The sequence below is a fragment of the Lacerta agilis genome, chromosome 6, assembly GCF_009819535.1.
Source record: "Lacerta agilis isolate rLacAgi1 chromosome 6, rLacAgi1.pri, whole genome shotgun sequence".
NCBI classification, from domain to species: domain Eukaryota; kingdom Metazoa; phylum Chordata; class Lepidosauria; order Squamata; family Lacertidae; genus Lacerta; species Lacerta agilis.
The window spans coordinates 55,124,908-55,138,178 of NC_046317.1; the positions used below are offsets into that span (position 1 = coordinate 55,124,908).

The window sequence follows — 13,271 nt, forward strand, 5'->3', positions numbered from 1 at the left end:
TTCATAGGAGGTTATCTCTGTCAACCTGGTAAAGTACCCCGCTGTCTCAATGCCTTAAATTTAAAAGTGAATTATGCAGCAGGGACATTAAGGCTTCAGCCTTCATGCAGACTAATGAATATGCTTATAAAGCTATATTAGAGCTATGCATGTAAAAATAACTCTTTACAGAAATAGTCAAGCCAATGAGACCACCTACTAGAACACATCTGTTCTGTGCTGACATAACTTGCACTACTCAGAAACAGGAAATGCTTTAAAATAAGATGAGAGGAGCTTATGTATCCATCACGGTTCATTTTCATCAGAGCTCTTTCCTTTGGATGAAACAGGTCATTCTGTGGTCTGTTGAAACAGTTTTCTCAGTGAATCAATCAATTTACGTGAAAGCACTGAAACCTCATATTATGGCCACAGGATGATATGGAGCCCTTAATTAGTTTTTCCTGATCAAATTGCTGCCAAAAGCACTTGGACTTCCACTTCAGGGAAAAAATAAATAAGATAAGCTGAGAATTTCCCAGCTGGTATGACTGACGCTTCTGCTGAAGCCCTGGCCGACTGCTGGAACATTTGGATTGATCAGGCCATTGATATGATCGCTACTGAGCACCCTTTCCTGCTTCATGGAGCCCACTTGGCTCCCTGATATACTCCATAGCTTAGACAAGGAAACAAGCCAGAAGATGGCTTGAATGTGAGTGAAGGAAAACTCCAGTTGAATGCAACAAAACACTGGTGAGGGCTCATCATTGGGCCTAACTAGTGGCAGTGAAGGCACCAAAGAAGATATACTCCATTGCATTGTCATTGTGCCAACTGAGTTGTAAATTGTTTTATTCTGTCTCTGCTGCTTTTATGTTATTTTTACTGACATATTTTTAATTATTTTATTTTAATATAGTGCATTTTGCACACTGCCTACGCAATTATATTAATGGGCAGCCAAATACAATCTAATAATAATGATAATAATAAAAAGAAATATTTTAATTGCAAAATGTTTTGCTGCCCCATCCAGACATTCCTCCCTTTATCTCTTTTGAGTCTCTGCTGAAACAGCCTGCTTCTCCTTGGTGCATGGTGGGACCAGCCCTGATTGAATCACTTTACAGTGATGGCCATTCACAGACCAATTAAATTTGTTTCAATTACTTTCACAGGACTAAGATGGCTTATATCAAAGCAGTCTGATTTAATTTATGCAGTAGGCTTTTTTGTGTGTTTGGTTCTGTGGAGCCAATATGGCACAGTACCATTGCAAAGAAATAAAAATAAATACATGCACATATTTACAGAACTAGGATCCCATGGACTTAGCATTTAATGGTTTTATGGTTAAGGTTAGGATCTTCTGAAAATATTAGCAGTCTATCTACTTGTATGGACTATGATAAGGGTGGAAGCCTCACATACGCAGATCAGAGGTATTCAGACATTGTGATGCAGTGATGGCCAGAGTGACTGCACTGGGCAGAGCCATAGATGTATTGTATTTGATTAGCAAGTGGGGCAAGTCCATCCTGCTATTTTTCTTTTCAGTTACAATCCTATAATAAATGTCTATTTTTTTCCAAATATTGGATAAGTAAGTTTACACTAATTTGACTTTGCAGTGGTCAAAATGCCACTATACCATATTTGGTCAAAATGGCTGTTTTCAGTGTAGCATTAGTATTGAACTACTACAGTGGTGTGGTGACCTGAACAGCTAATTATGCAATTACATACCATGGTGGGTCACAACTCTGCAAGGAAATGGCATTTATTGCCAATGACACATCATAAATGCCCTTCACCCCACTTCTGCACAGTGGCTCATCGCATAATCAAGGCTGTGGTTCTCAAGCCACCTACTCTAAACTCACTTTATTGAATTATATTGCATTTTTTTCTAGAATGTGTAGTTTAGTACAGCAGCCCATGGGGCTTAAACAAGATTAAAAAAGATAGTGTGGGAGTACTAGACTTGGTCTTCTGTTCTGAACTCATCATCAGCCTCAAACGATAGTATGACGTTATTGATCATAGCGTGCTACCATTTTCTGCCTGGACCACAAAGCTTGTGAGCATTTTAAAAGGCAGACCTATAATTATAGCAATTCACAAATTTAGGGTCAGCAAAGGTTATCATCATAAGACTGTCTGGTACCCAAGGATTTTGTTGCTGAAGCAGCAAATGCCTCTGTCATCATTGGATTCAGGTGTGGCCTTTGATGTCCTACAAATGTATCACAATATGCAAATGGAGTATCATTGTTTTTCAAATTATATACACCAACAAACAGCGTTATATGTCAAATAACAATGAGGCAAATGAAAGGGTAACACAATTCCAAGAGGATGTTACAGACAGAACACTGAGTCACATATTGCTGACAGTGGTCACCTGCTTTCTTATTTTAGGCCTCCTTTGCATATGATATTTTTCTTTTAGGATTGTATAGAGTAGGCTGGATCAAAGACAAAGTGGGAGATTGCAGGAAGTACATCATAGAGAGGCTACAATACATCACAGACTGCCCAGCTTTTAAAGAAAGGAATACCCACCCTTGTCCACTAGTGGGAGGAAACTCATGTATGCTGCCTTGAGCTTCTTGTTGGTGGGGGGTGAGCACAGGATACAAATAAGATTTTCCCTTTTTTTCCTTTTGGAAAGGCCAAATATTGTGTGGTTTTGACAAAGTCTGGGGACGAGTCTCTATTCTGCACAGATTCTGACAGTCTGACAGAGAGAGAGAGATGTCAAAAGCGGCAGTCTCCAGACAAAATGAAAGAGTGCGAGTTAGAGGCGTGTGTGTGTAAGGCTGAAAAACAAGTTTAGCAAATAGACTTCCATCCTTTCCTAAAGGAGGAAAAGACGAAGAAGAAGGGAAAGGGGAAGAAAGAGAAAATACTTGGATTCTGTGTGTCCTCAGGAATCGAAAACATCTATGATGTCTGCGTTTCAGAAATGCACAAACACAACAACAACGGCAAAAATGGCAATATTCCTACAAATAATAGTAGGAAGGTAATAAAGCTGCAACGTAGTCCTTGGGTGGAACCTGCTGACGGAATCGATTAAAGGCAAAACCAGCCCCGGGCCAGGAGCGAGGTGCTGGGAGGAGTTCCCATGGCAATGGGAGAGGTGGCGCTTCTCCTCCTCCAGATGCATCACGGAGACCATTCGCCACGTTTCCCACAAGCAGCGCCAGGCGGGGGTCCTCCGAGGAGTCCCTGCGCACGGCGGAAGCGCCTCGCCAACACAGCTACCGGCTCCTCGGTCGGGCTCCCGCTCCCCCCGCCCCCACCCCCAGCCTCCGCAACGCTGCGAGGACAGCGGCTGCCTGCACTGCAAAGCCGCAGCCCTGTGCAGCACCATTCCCCATCGACAGCTCCCGGGAAGCGGGCGGGGGCCGGCACGCTGGCGGGCGGGCGGGGGGCGAGGCGGGGAAAGCCGAGGGGCACCGGCCAACCAAGCCTGGAAAGTGCCCGGCGGGGTCTGCCTCCTGCCGCTCTCCAGATCGGACTCGGGCTCTGATTGGCCCGGCCCGACTGTCAGTCAGACTATCAAGCCGGCTGGTTTAGATGGGTGGGTTAGGCTGAGGGATTTGCTCTTGAGCCTCGGCAGGAGCGGCGTAAAGTGGGTTCTCAGAGTGAGAGAGGGAGAGGGTGGGTCGGCCGGCGGCTGGCTGGCTGGGGAGATAGCAAGGCAGACAGAGAACAGCTGTCCGGGACGTTGAATGAAAGGGAGAAGACATGCACTCATCGGATGGGAATTTGCAGCCCTGCAAGGCGGCACGAAGAGCCGAGTCGCTCGTTTGCTTTCCTAAACAGTGAGTAGCATTGCCAGGAGGGAGAGAAGGAGGGAGGGGCGGGTGAGTATCAATCCATGGCGTCTGCACTCGCACCCCATCAAATTCCAGCCGCTGCCTTTTGCAGATGTGGCTGCAGCCAAAGTTTTAATGGGGGTGGGGGTACTGGTGCTAGTGGTAATGGTGGTGGTTCCACTCCTGCTGCTACTCAATGCAGTGAGTTTAGATGGAGGCATCTTCTACCCAGCTCCTCCCTATGGCCTGTTTGGCTCCCTGCATCTCACAGGTGAAATGAACTTCAGTCTTCAGTGGTGATCAAGCCCTGTCTGGTCCTCTTCTCTCCTTTCTCTCTCTCTCTCTCCCCCCCCCCCATCTCTTTCCCTCTGTTTTTCATCTGCAATGCTTTCAAGAAGCAGAAGGGCAAGCCCGACCTCTCACCCAGCATGAAGAGGTGCAAATCGGATGAGCTGCAGCAATCAGACGAAGACTCTGCTGGGGCTGAAGATGCCCCTGTCCTATCCACCATGGATGCCAAGGCTGGGGATTCAGCTGCCGCCCTGTCAGATTTGGCTGCCTCCAATCCAAACCCTCCGCCCCATCCTGTTACCCGGAGTAAGCCTCCTGATTTAAAGGTAAGCTTTGGTAGGTCTATCTCCCTTTTGGGGAAAAACAAAATAAAAAATAAAAAAATTCCTTCCAGTAGCACCTTAGAGACCAACTAAGTTTGAAAAAGAAAAACAGAAGGCATATTTTCATTTGTTTTGTTTTATTGCTGCTTGGAACGCACATTCCAGTTTCCAGCTGGCAGACGTTTAAATTATTGACAGCTGCAAAAATATTACAGGTGCCGCATTTATGAGCTGTCTTTTTAAAGGCATGTCAGTCAACCCAATGTTTACCAAATGGTAACACTATCCAACTTGCCTGGCAAGTTCCTGGTGAGAGGATTCCTTACACTCATATAAATAATATTGGTCTACCTTTAAGTCATCTTTGCCATATTCCTGTTATACAGATAAATTCTTTGTAATGCATCCCAGCATTGGTGCAGACAGCGTTGATGCAATCAGATTCAATTATTTTTTTGAACACCTGTGTCACACAATCATTTTTATTATAAATGCATTTGGACTCCAGGCCTAGAAGTGAGTCCTGTCGAATTCAGTTGGACTTACTATTTGTTTGACATATACTGGATTGTGCTCTTAATAGTATCTAGTTCCAGATTTTGCCCAGTGGCTGTTTCATAAGAACTATAACTTACTGTTATTTGTTCTCTGTGTGTGTCAATTTATGCCCAGTTGTATGCCGGTGGCATAATGCCGTGAGATGTCGTAACAGCCAATAGCATAACAGGGACATTTCACATGTTTATTTCTTTGCCAAAATGGTTCGGGCATGCAGCTTTGTCTCAGGCTTGCTAGAAGCCAAGTGTGACTGTCAGGAAATCGTTCATTCTGTTATAATGGTTGTGTCTTGTTTTTTGGTTTCTCCCAAACCCTTAATATTGTACATGGTCACAGGTAGGATGCTGGATCTTAATGGGCCATTGGGGTGAACCAGCACTTATATATATCCATTGCACGATACAATTCAAAGCTTCCTTTTCCCTAACAATGTAGTCATGTAAATCTTTATGTAGTTGCAAAATGCAGCTGAAGAAATCTTTATCAGTGGTAAAATAGAACTTTTATACACAGTTATGACACAGACACATTGTGCAAAATAGCTCTTCTTAGCAGTACTATGCATTAAGTGTTGTGGGATGAGTATAATCTGAATGAATGGTTTATTGGCTTGCGGTTTAGGAATTTCCCAGCATCCACAGCTGCCTCCTCGTGTGTGTGCTGTTGAGTCACTTTGCTTCTGTAAAAATAGAGTGATATTTATTAACCTGTTTGGTAAAGCAGTTTTAAGTGTATAGACAAAGAGTGCAAAAGGTTACACTCAAGTGGAAGTTCTAATACTATACTATGTTTTTGTAGACTTCTACATAGTGATTCAGTCACCTTTGGAAAATAAGACTCCCCTCCAGACTACCAAGCAGGGGGGAAAACCATTTATATAGTAGAAGAAAGTTGTTCCTGTTGCTTTTCGATTTGGTCCCTATTATGTCACAATGTTAGGCAACCTTCACCAGCCAGGTAACCTCCAAGTATTTTGGACCACCTATGTTGACTGGTGTTTATGAGAGTTGTAGTCCAAAACATCTGGAAGGCATCAGTGAAGGCTGATCTTAGATATGCTTGTAATATCTGTGGACCTCAGCAGAAGATCCTTGCTGCTGTTCTAATAGAAATAATTCTGCAGAGGCAGCTTGGAAGGCAATAGGAAGAATTGCTTATTTATTTAGTGATCAAATGTATACACTGCTTAATAGAAAAAGTAGTCTTCAAGTTGTTCACTTAAAATATAACTTTTCAAAAATCAATAGAAATGCATATAAATATACAACAATCGAATAGAACTTTTAAGTAGCTGACTAAAACTATATCTCATAGGTAAAACTAAATTGTGCATAAAAAGTAGAAAGTTACAGAATTAGGTACTGTATCAAAGTCCAGGAAAGTTTTAAATATTTGTATTTAAAAAAAAAACATTTAAAACTAGTTACTGCTGCCTCTGGAGAAAGTGTGAGTGTGACTACTGAGAAAGCTCACTTCCATGTTGTCACCAGGTGACAATTTGCTGGTCGTAGAACAAGGGTCAGCAAACTTTTTCAGCCGTGGGCCGGTCCACCATCCCTCAGACCATGTGGTGGGCTGGACTATATATATTTGGGGGGGGGGGATGAACGAATTCCTATGCCCCACAAATAACCCAGAGATGCATTTTAAATAAAAGGACACATTCTACTCATGTAAAAACACGCTGATTCCCGGACCGTCCGTGGGCCAGATTGAGCAGGCGATTGGGCCGCATCCGGCCCATGGGCCTTAGGTTTCCTACCCCTGTTGTAGAACAACCAGCAGGGTTTCCTTGTAGGCTCTTAAATTTGGACTTGGTCTGTACCAGGGAAAACAGTTTGCTAAGCACACTGATCCCAAATCATTTAAGGCTTTAAAATGTCAACAGCAAAAGCATGAACCTGGCTTGGTAGCTAATAGCCAGCCGGTGCAGACCTTGCATCGCTGTCGTAACATGTGCAGAGGTGAACCCCCCCCCCTTGAGCGTTCTAGGAGCTACATTTTGCACTAGCTGCAGCTTCAAAATTGGATGCAAGGATGGAACGGAAAGTGCAGAAAGCCCCTGGTTCAGTTCCTTGCACCTGCAGTTAAAAGGATCAAGCAGCAGGTAATGGGAAAGTCCTCTCTTCCTGAGACCCAAGAGAGCAACTGCCAGCCAGAGCTGTGGACAGGAGGGGCAAATAGATTGACCTGTATAAGTCAGCCATGCTTAATATACAGCCACACTTACTATAGTTTGCATCAGTGTATTTCCCCTTGTGTTAGCCAGATCAGTAGAGGCCTCTCTTACTATTGAAGCTGCGACAACTGAAGCAATTTGGCTACAGTGGGTCTTTGTTGAGCACACTGAAGCAGGACTTAGTGCCCTGAACATAACCTGTTGAATACACAGTAGTAACCCATTGCAGCAGCTACTAAGGAGATCAACAAGGAATGTTCATCTCCTCTGATAGGATTAAACACATTTACAGTCAGAAAATGGCCCCTGCTCACTCCCCTGGGATGCTTTTTATTTGGTTGTACTAAAACCAGAGGGCAAGAACAACCACAGGTGATGGAATATATATATATTAGAGTGCGCTGCTGTAGAGGAGGCTATTTAGGAAGTTCCACTGCAGACCTTTTATTGCTTCTTGGAATGGGAGAGGCACAAATGGCATTTTAGAGAGTATCAGGAAATTTCAAACAGTGGTGTGCTAGACATAATGTACTAGGAATAGCAGTGACATCAAAGAAAAACAAAAGGAACAATTTCCTTCCAGTTCCGGTATTTAACTGGAACACGGAACAAACTATGACCAGAAGGGATATGGAATGCTAATTATTTATTATCCCTTTTTCTTGAAAAGAACAAGATAAGAGACCAAAATGGGTGTTTTTCAGAAACCCATTATATGCTAATGCATGAAAAAATGTTCTCCTCCGTTGATAACATAATGGTCAGTAATAACAATTAGCACTTAGCAATAATCACACTTAGTATGTGTGGTGTTTCCCTTTCCATTTCTTTTTTTTGCCATGCTTTGCAAAAATGAAGGAGCATCTGGGTTCTCCATTTTATAGTATGAAACAATAATGTAGTGAAGCAGGAAACCCAGATGGCTGTAACTCATTGTCTTCAGAAGAACTGTGTTAGTTTACACGAGCTAAAAAGTAGAGCTGAATTACCAAAAGTGCAGCTGTTCACAACCCAGACCCTATTTTTAACATCAGAGTAGCCATTCTATTAATGACTGAATGTTGATTATATTTAATTTTGCAATTTTTCATAATTTCATGGTTGGAATGCCTGATGGAACTAAAAAGGGGTGCTGTTTGCATTTTTATTGCATTTTTATTTCAAGCAAACATAAAACAATAAACAAGCAATATATTTTACAATAAAGAGCAGAGTAAGAAAAGCAAAGAAATATAGAATCATAGAATCATAGAGTTGGAAGAGACCACAAGGGCCATCCAGTCCAACCCCCTGCCAAGCAGGAAACACCATCAAAGCATTCCTGACAGATGGCTGTCAAGCCTCTGCTTAAAGACCTCCAAAGAAGGAGACTCCACCACACTCCTTGGTAGCAAATTCCACTGTTGAACAGCTCTCACTGTCAGGAAGTTCTTCCTAATGTTTAGGTGGAATCTTCTTTGTAAATATGTAAATATGTAAATATAATAATAATAATAAATAATAAACTTTTATTTGTATCCCGCCCTCCCCGGCTGAGACTGAGCTTATATGTTGTAACCAAATACTTGAATACACTGGAAGAATGGGTTGGTTATATTCTGTTTTGTTTGTATAAGAGATAAAACTATACTTTATTGTGAAAAATGCATCATGTGTGCTTTGTCCTCCGGCTACCTTAAATTTGTGTTACTACTCACCCCCCAATAGGGTTGTGTCATACTTTACTATACAAAAAAGAAAGATTGCATAAATTAAAAGTTTTCCAAAATGTAATACTGGTAGCAGAGGACCTACCAAGAATTGTGTGATGAGTTCCTGATTTGTAATATCTAAAAACATTTTAGAAAGGTAGCTATGGAGATAAAGGGACCAGCTGATCAGTAATGAGAACAATTTCAGTAAAACCTGTCACCCCCCCCCCCAACTGCCCTCAAATTTGGGGCAGTTCCACAACAGGTGTTGATAGGAGCCTATAATTCCACACCCCTTCTAATGTCTTGACATTTTGGAACTCTGTCTTTTGATATCAAGCAATCACCTTCATTGTATTTTCTTTGGCACCTGCTGAAAACATCATTGTTTAGACAGCCCTACCCAGATGCTCAAAAGTTGTAAATTTTAATTTGTTTTAGTATTTTAACTATTTGTATGTTTTAAAGTATTGTTCAAAAGTTTTTTTTTGTTTTGTTTTATCCTTTTGTATACTTTGTTGAGGTTTTGGTTTACAGTCAAGTGGTGTATAAATTTTATGAAATAAATAAATTATGTACCAGCCGTGGACCAACTTCAAATACAGCTTCCTAGTTTGCACAGATAAGGACTTTAAGGTACTGGTAGCTTTGGACTAGTTTTTCCTCCAAATTTCATCATCGGTTACCATATCCTAATTCTGCTCTCACCAGATTGCACTTAAATGAAGCCAGGGGCGTACTTTGGTATTTCACTTTTCAGCGGCGCCCTGTGTGAGGCCAAAATTCAGTGCTCCCCCCATCCCTCACCTTCTGTTCTGCTCAGTTCACTGCGTCAGAGTTGCAACACTGTGCAGTGCGCCAGAGTCTCAGCGGTGGAACCGGTAGTGCTGCCCTAAAACCGCCTCTGAGGAAGCTTCAAGCAACATCTTGTATATAGTTGAAATGAATCCTTGAGCCGAACCAAAAATAGACGTTAGAAAGCAGCCACTTGTCACCAGTAGTCTCCCTTTCTGTAGCCCCGAGAACAGACAAATGCAAAATGCCTTTTTAACGCTTTATTCTCTCCTATGTTAATACAACTCTTATAATCGATACTTCACTAAGTAATAAGCACTGAACTTATTCCAATAATCTAACACCTTGAGCGAATAGTTGGTATACTATCCCAGCACAGCATCGATCCTAGTAATTGGCTGGTAACCAATTAGTAGGTAGGAATCTTACAAAGGCAGAAGTTACAGTGCTTGGATTAGATGTAGTCCCTTTTTATATGTGTATCCTAAAGATTTATCACTGGATCTTTGTATGATTTTTCTCAGAATTACTCTCCTGGACAGATCCCATCATCATAATCATCATCATTAAATTTGAATATAAATTTGAAGTTTCCAAACTTGAGCTATTGGATAACTACTGCCCAGTTGTGAATGTTCCTTTCTTAGGCAAGGTAATAGAGAGGATGGTGAATGGCCAGCTGTATGCATGTCTGTATCAAGCCAATCATCTGGACTCATTTCCATCTGGTTTGAGGCTTGAATTTGATACTGAAAACAGCCTTGGCTGGCCTTATTGATGAACTTTATTGAGAGGCAGGAGGAATGCTACCCTGTTGATTCTCCTAGACCAGCTTGGTGACTTTTAATACCATTCACTATGGTATCCATCTGGAGGGGCTCAGTTGATTGGGAGATTGGGCGGGGTGGGGGTGGGGCAAGTTTCGGTGGTTTGATTCCTACCTTCAAGACTTCAACCAGAGGGTGCATTGTGGGACTTCTGCTCTGTCCCCCTGTGTCCCACAGTGTTCCGTCTTGTTACCCATGTTATTTATTTCAGGGGTTCTCAAACCACGGCCCATAGATCACCAGTGGTCCAAGAGCTTCACTCAGGTGGTCTATGTCTATGGATTTGTGGTTGAAGATGGGAGAGAGCACATCCATTACGCTGAATATCCATATTGGTTTTTAATTAATTCAAACAGTAATACAATATAAGAAATAAAAGAAGCAAGAAGAATACACTTAAAAACCATGCAGCATCTAGCATAGTGGATTATAATTGCTACCACAGGCAGAAAAAAAAACCGTTAAGTGGTTATTCAGCAAATTTCAAGTGGTCTGGGGTGTGTGTGTTTGGGAACCACTTGGATCAGAATAGGTAACAGTGGGTTAGATGAATGGAAAGAAGTCTGACACAAGGCTGTTTTAACACTTTATAACAGGGATGGTGAAACTGTGCCTCTCCAGATGTTGTTCAGCTCCAATCAGCCAGAATTGCCAAAGGTCGAGGATGATGGTGATTGTACTCCAGCAACAATTGGAGGGCCATAGGTTCCCCATCCCTGTTTTAGAACTCACAACGATGAGAGTGAACAAGTAAGTCTGCATTCCTACTTTCTGCCGCAAGTTGTAGCATGTGAAAAGAGAGCTCGCATTTTGAGATGCGTGTGCTGCAGAAGTGGACAGGACTAACAAGTCTCCCTCCATGCAGCCAGCTCCAGAGAGTGGCAGGATCAGGCATTTGCCAAAACCTCATGACCAGCAAAGCACTTAAAATCCACATGTCCGCATTCAGGAGATGTATAGGTCTGCTTTCATCGTATTAAACTTTGCACTGGAAAGCAGAAGCATGGGACTATTCATGCATCCATTTTCTCCAAAAGTGGAATCCCACAAAGACTCATTCGTACAACTCATTTTGTTAAAATCTGCCCAGGATGCCCTTTTAACTGACATATTGGGAGCTGAACCTGGACCTTCATTCATAGATCTCTATATTTCAGCATTATATCAATAGCCCCACATTCACCTCATTGGTTAGAGCTGGGTTTGATCTGTTAATTTAATAATGAAGGTGCTGTTGTAAAAATATGCACCCTCTTTGTTGCAGAACATTCAGACTTTAATGTTCTGCTGGATCCTTAGCAGGAAATAATCCATTCTCCTGTGATTGGGGAGGAAAGAGTGCAGGGTTGCATACATACATCCTTAGCAGGAAATAATCCATTCTCCTATGATTGGGGAGGAAAGAGTGCAGGGTTGCATACATACCTTTATCCAAATAAAAGTTCAAATCATCTGGTGATGAGCAAGCCTTTAAGAGCAGAAGTGGACTAGGAAAAAGTCCTGGCAAGACACAACAGCAGATGGATGACCTAATTCTGCCTAAGATTGGATGGGCAGCAGTTATAAGCTCAGCAACAGGAGGCCTGAGTTCATAATAAATTCAGTGTCATAAATAAATACATAGCCCTTCACTTTACTAAAGGGAGAATTTAAAGACCTACGGAGAATTGGTTTCTAACTGCTGGCCAAGCTTTTACTGATCTGCTATCAATACGATTTTTTGGCAACCTTTCCCCAGATGTAGTGGCATATCCCAATTTTTCCCAGTAGCATCTTCCAGAGATTAAAAACACATTGCTAATAGCTGGCCACAAGTTCATTTGGGATTTCTGCAACTAAAAATATGCACCTTGCAGAATCATTAGAGTGATGAGCTGGGCATGAAGTGATTCCACAAAGTGAACCTACGTTGCCAGCTTGAGGCAAAGTGCTTCTAGAAGGCAAACAAATATTCCCATTTTTACATGCCTGCTAATTTTGCTACTGGTGGGGATAGTTTAAAGAAAAGATGGAGGATCTTTTTCCTATGAAGGTCCATTAACCCATTGGAAAAGGCAACCAGGAGTTGGAACTGCATGTGGGCACACAGCTGATGGAGTGGAGCTGCAGCCAAAAGCAGTAGAAGTGCACAGTATTGCATCACTCTCTCTGTTATCCCTTGATCTTCCGCTGTGTCACCCCATCTCTCTCTGCTTCCTTACCCCCTTCCATTACTCTGAAGAGCTGGATGATGCTATGGGTTGCATGATGTTTGGTTGTGGATTTCCTGAAGTTTGGTTGTGGGCTGCAGGCTCCCTACCACACTATGCTGACATAGTGTCTCTGTAACCTTGTGTTTCCTTCTGTTATGGTGGTCCTTCCTTTTGGTTGCTGCCCGGTGGCAGTGACCGTCTTAATTTTCATAGGAAGCTGCCTTATACCAGGCCAGACTATCCATCTATCCAGTCCAGCACTGTCTCCTCTGGCCACCAGCATCATTCACCCAGCATCTCACACCAGAGCCTTTCTTGCCACCTGCTATCTGATCTCGTTGAACAGGAAATGCCAGAGGTTGTACATGGGACCTTCTGCAGTAGCAGCTGGCGGGGTGGCACAGTGGCACAGGTTGGGCTCTACTGCTCTCCTCACTTCTGATGGTCATAATGGAGTTGTATTCCAGCAACATCTGGAGGGAGACTGGTTCCCTGCCTCTGCCTTAGGCAATCAATGCCCAAATTCTAGCACACCAACCATCACTGTATTTTTTCTTTATAAAGATTTAGTGCAGTCTTCTGAGTGAAAACTTAGTAAACAAC

At 42.6% G+C, this 13,271-nt stretch overlaps 1 protein-coding gene across 2 annotated transcripts in view; it reads left to right on the forward strand.

Moving 5' to 3' along the window:
* Positions 1–3,489: 3,489 nt before the first annotated feature.
* TMCC2 (transmembrane and coiled-coil domain family 2) overlaps positions 3,490–13,271 on the forward strand; it is a 93,294-nt gene continuing 83,512 nt past the window's right edge. Inside the window, exons 1-2 of one of the 2 annotated variants that reach the window (XM_033152802.1) lie at positions 3,490–3,818; positions 4,208–4,429. In XM_033152802.1, coding sequence (XP_033008693.1) covers positions 4,241–4,429 — 189 coding nt within the window. In that variant the 5' untranslated portion in view covers positions 3,490–3,818; positions 4,208–4,240. The remainder of the gene's footprint in view (positions 3,819–4,207; positions 4,430–13,271) is intronic. The other variant, XM_033152803.1, reaches the window with a different exon arrangement.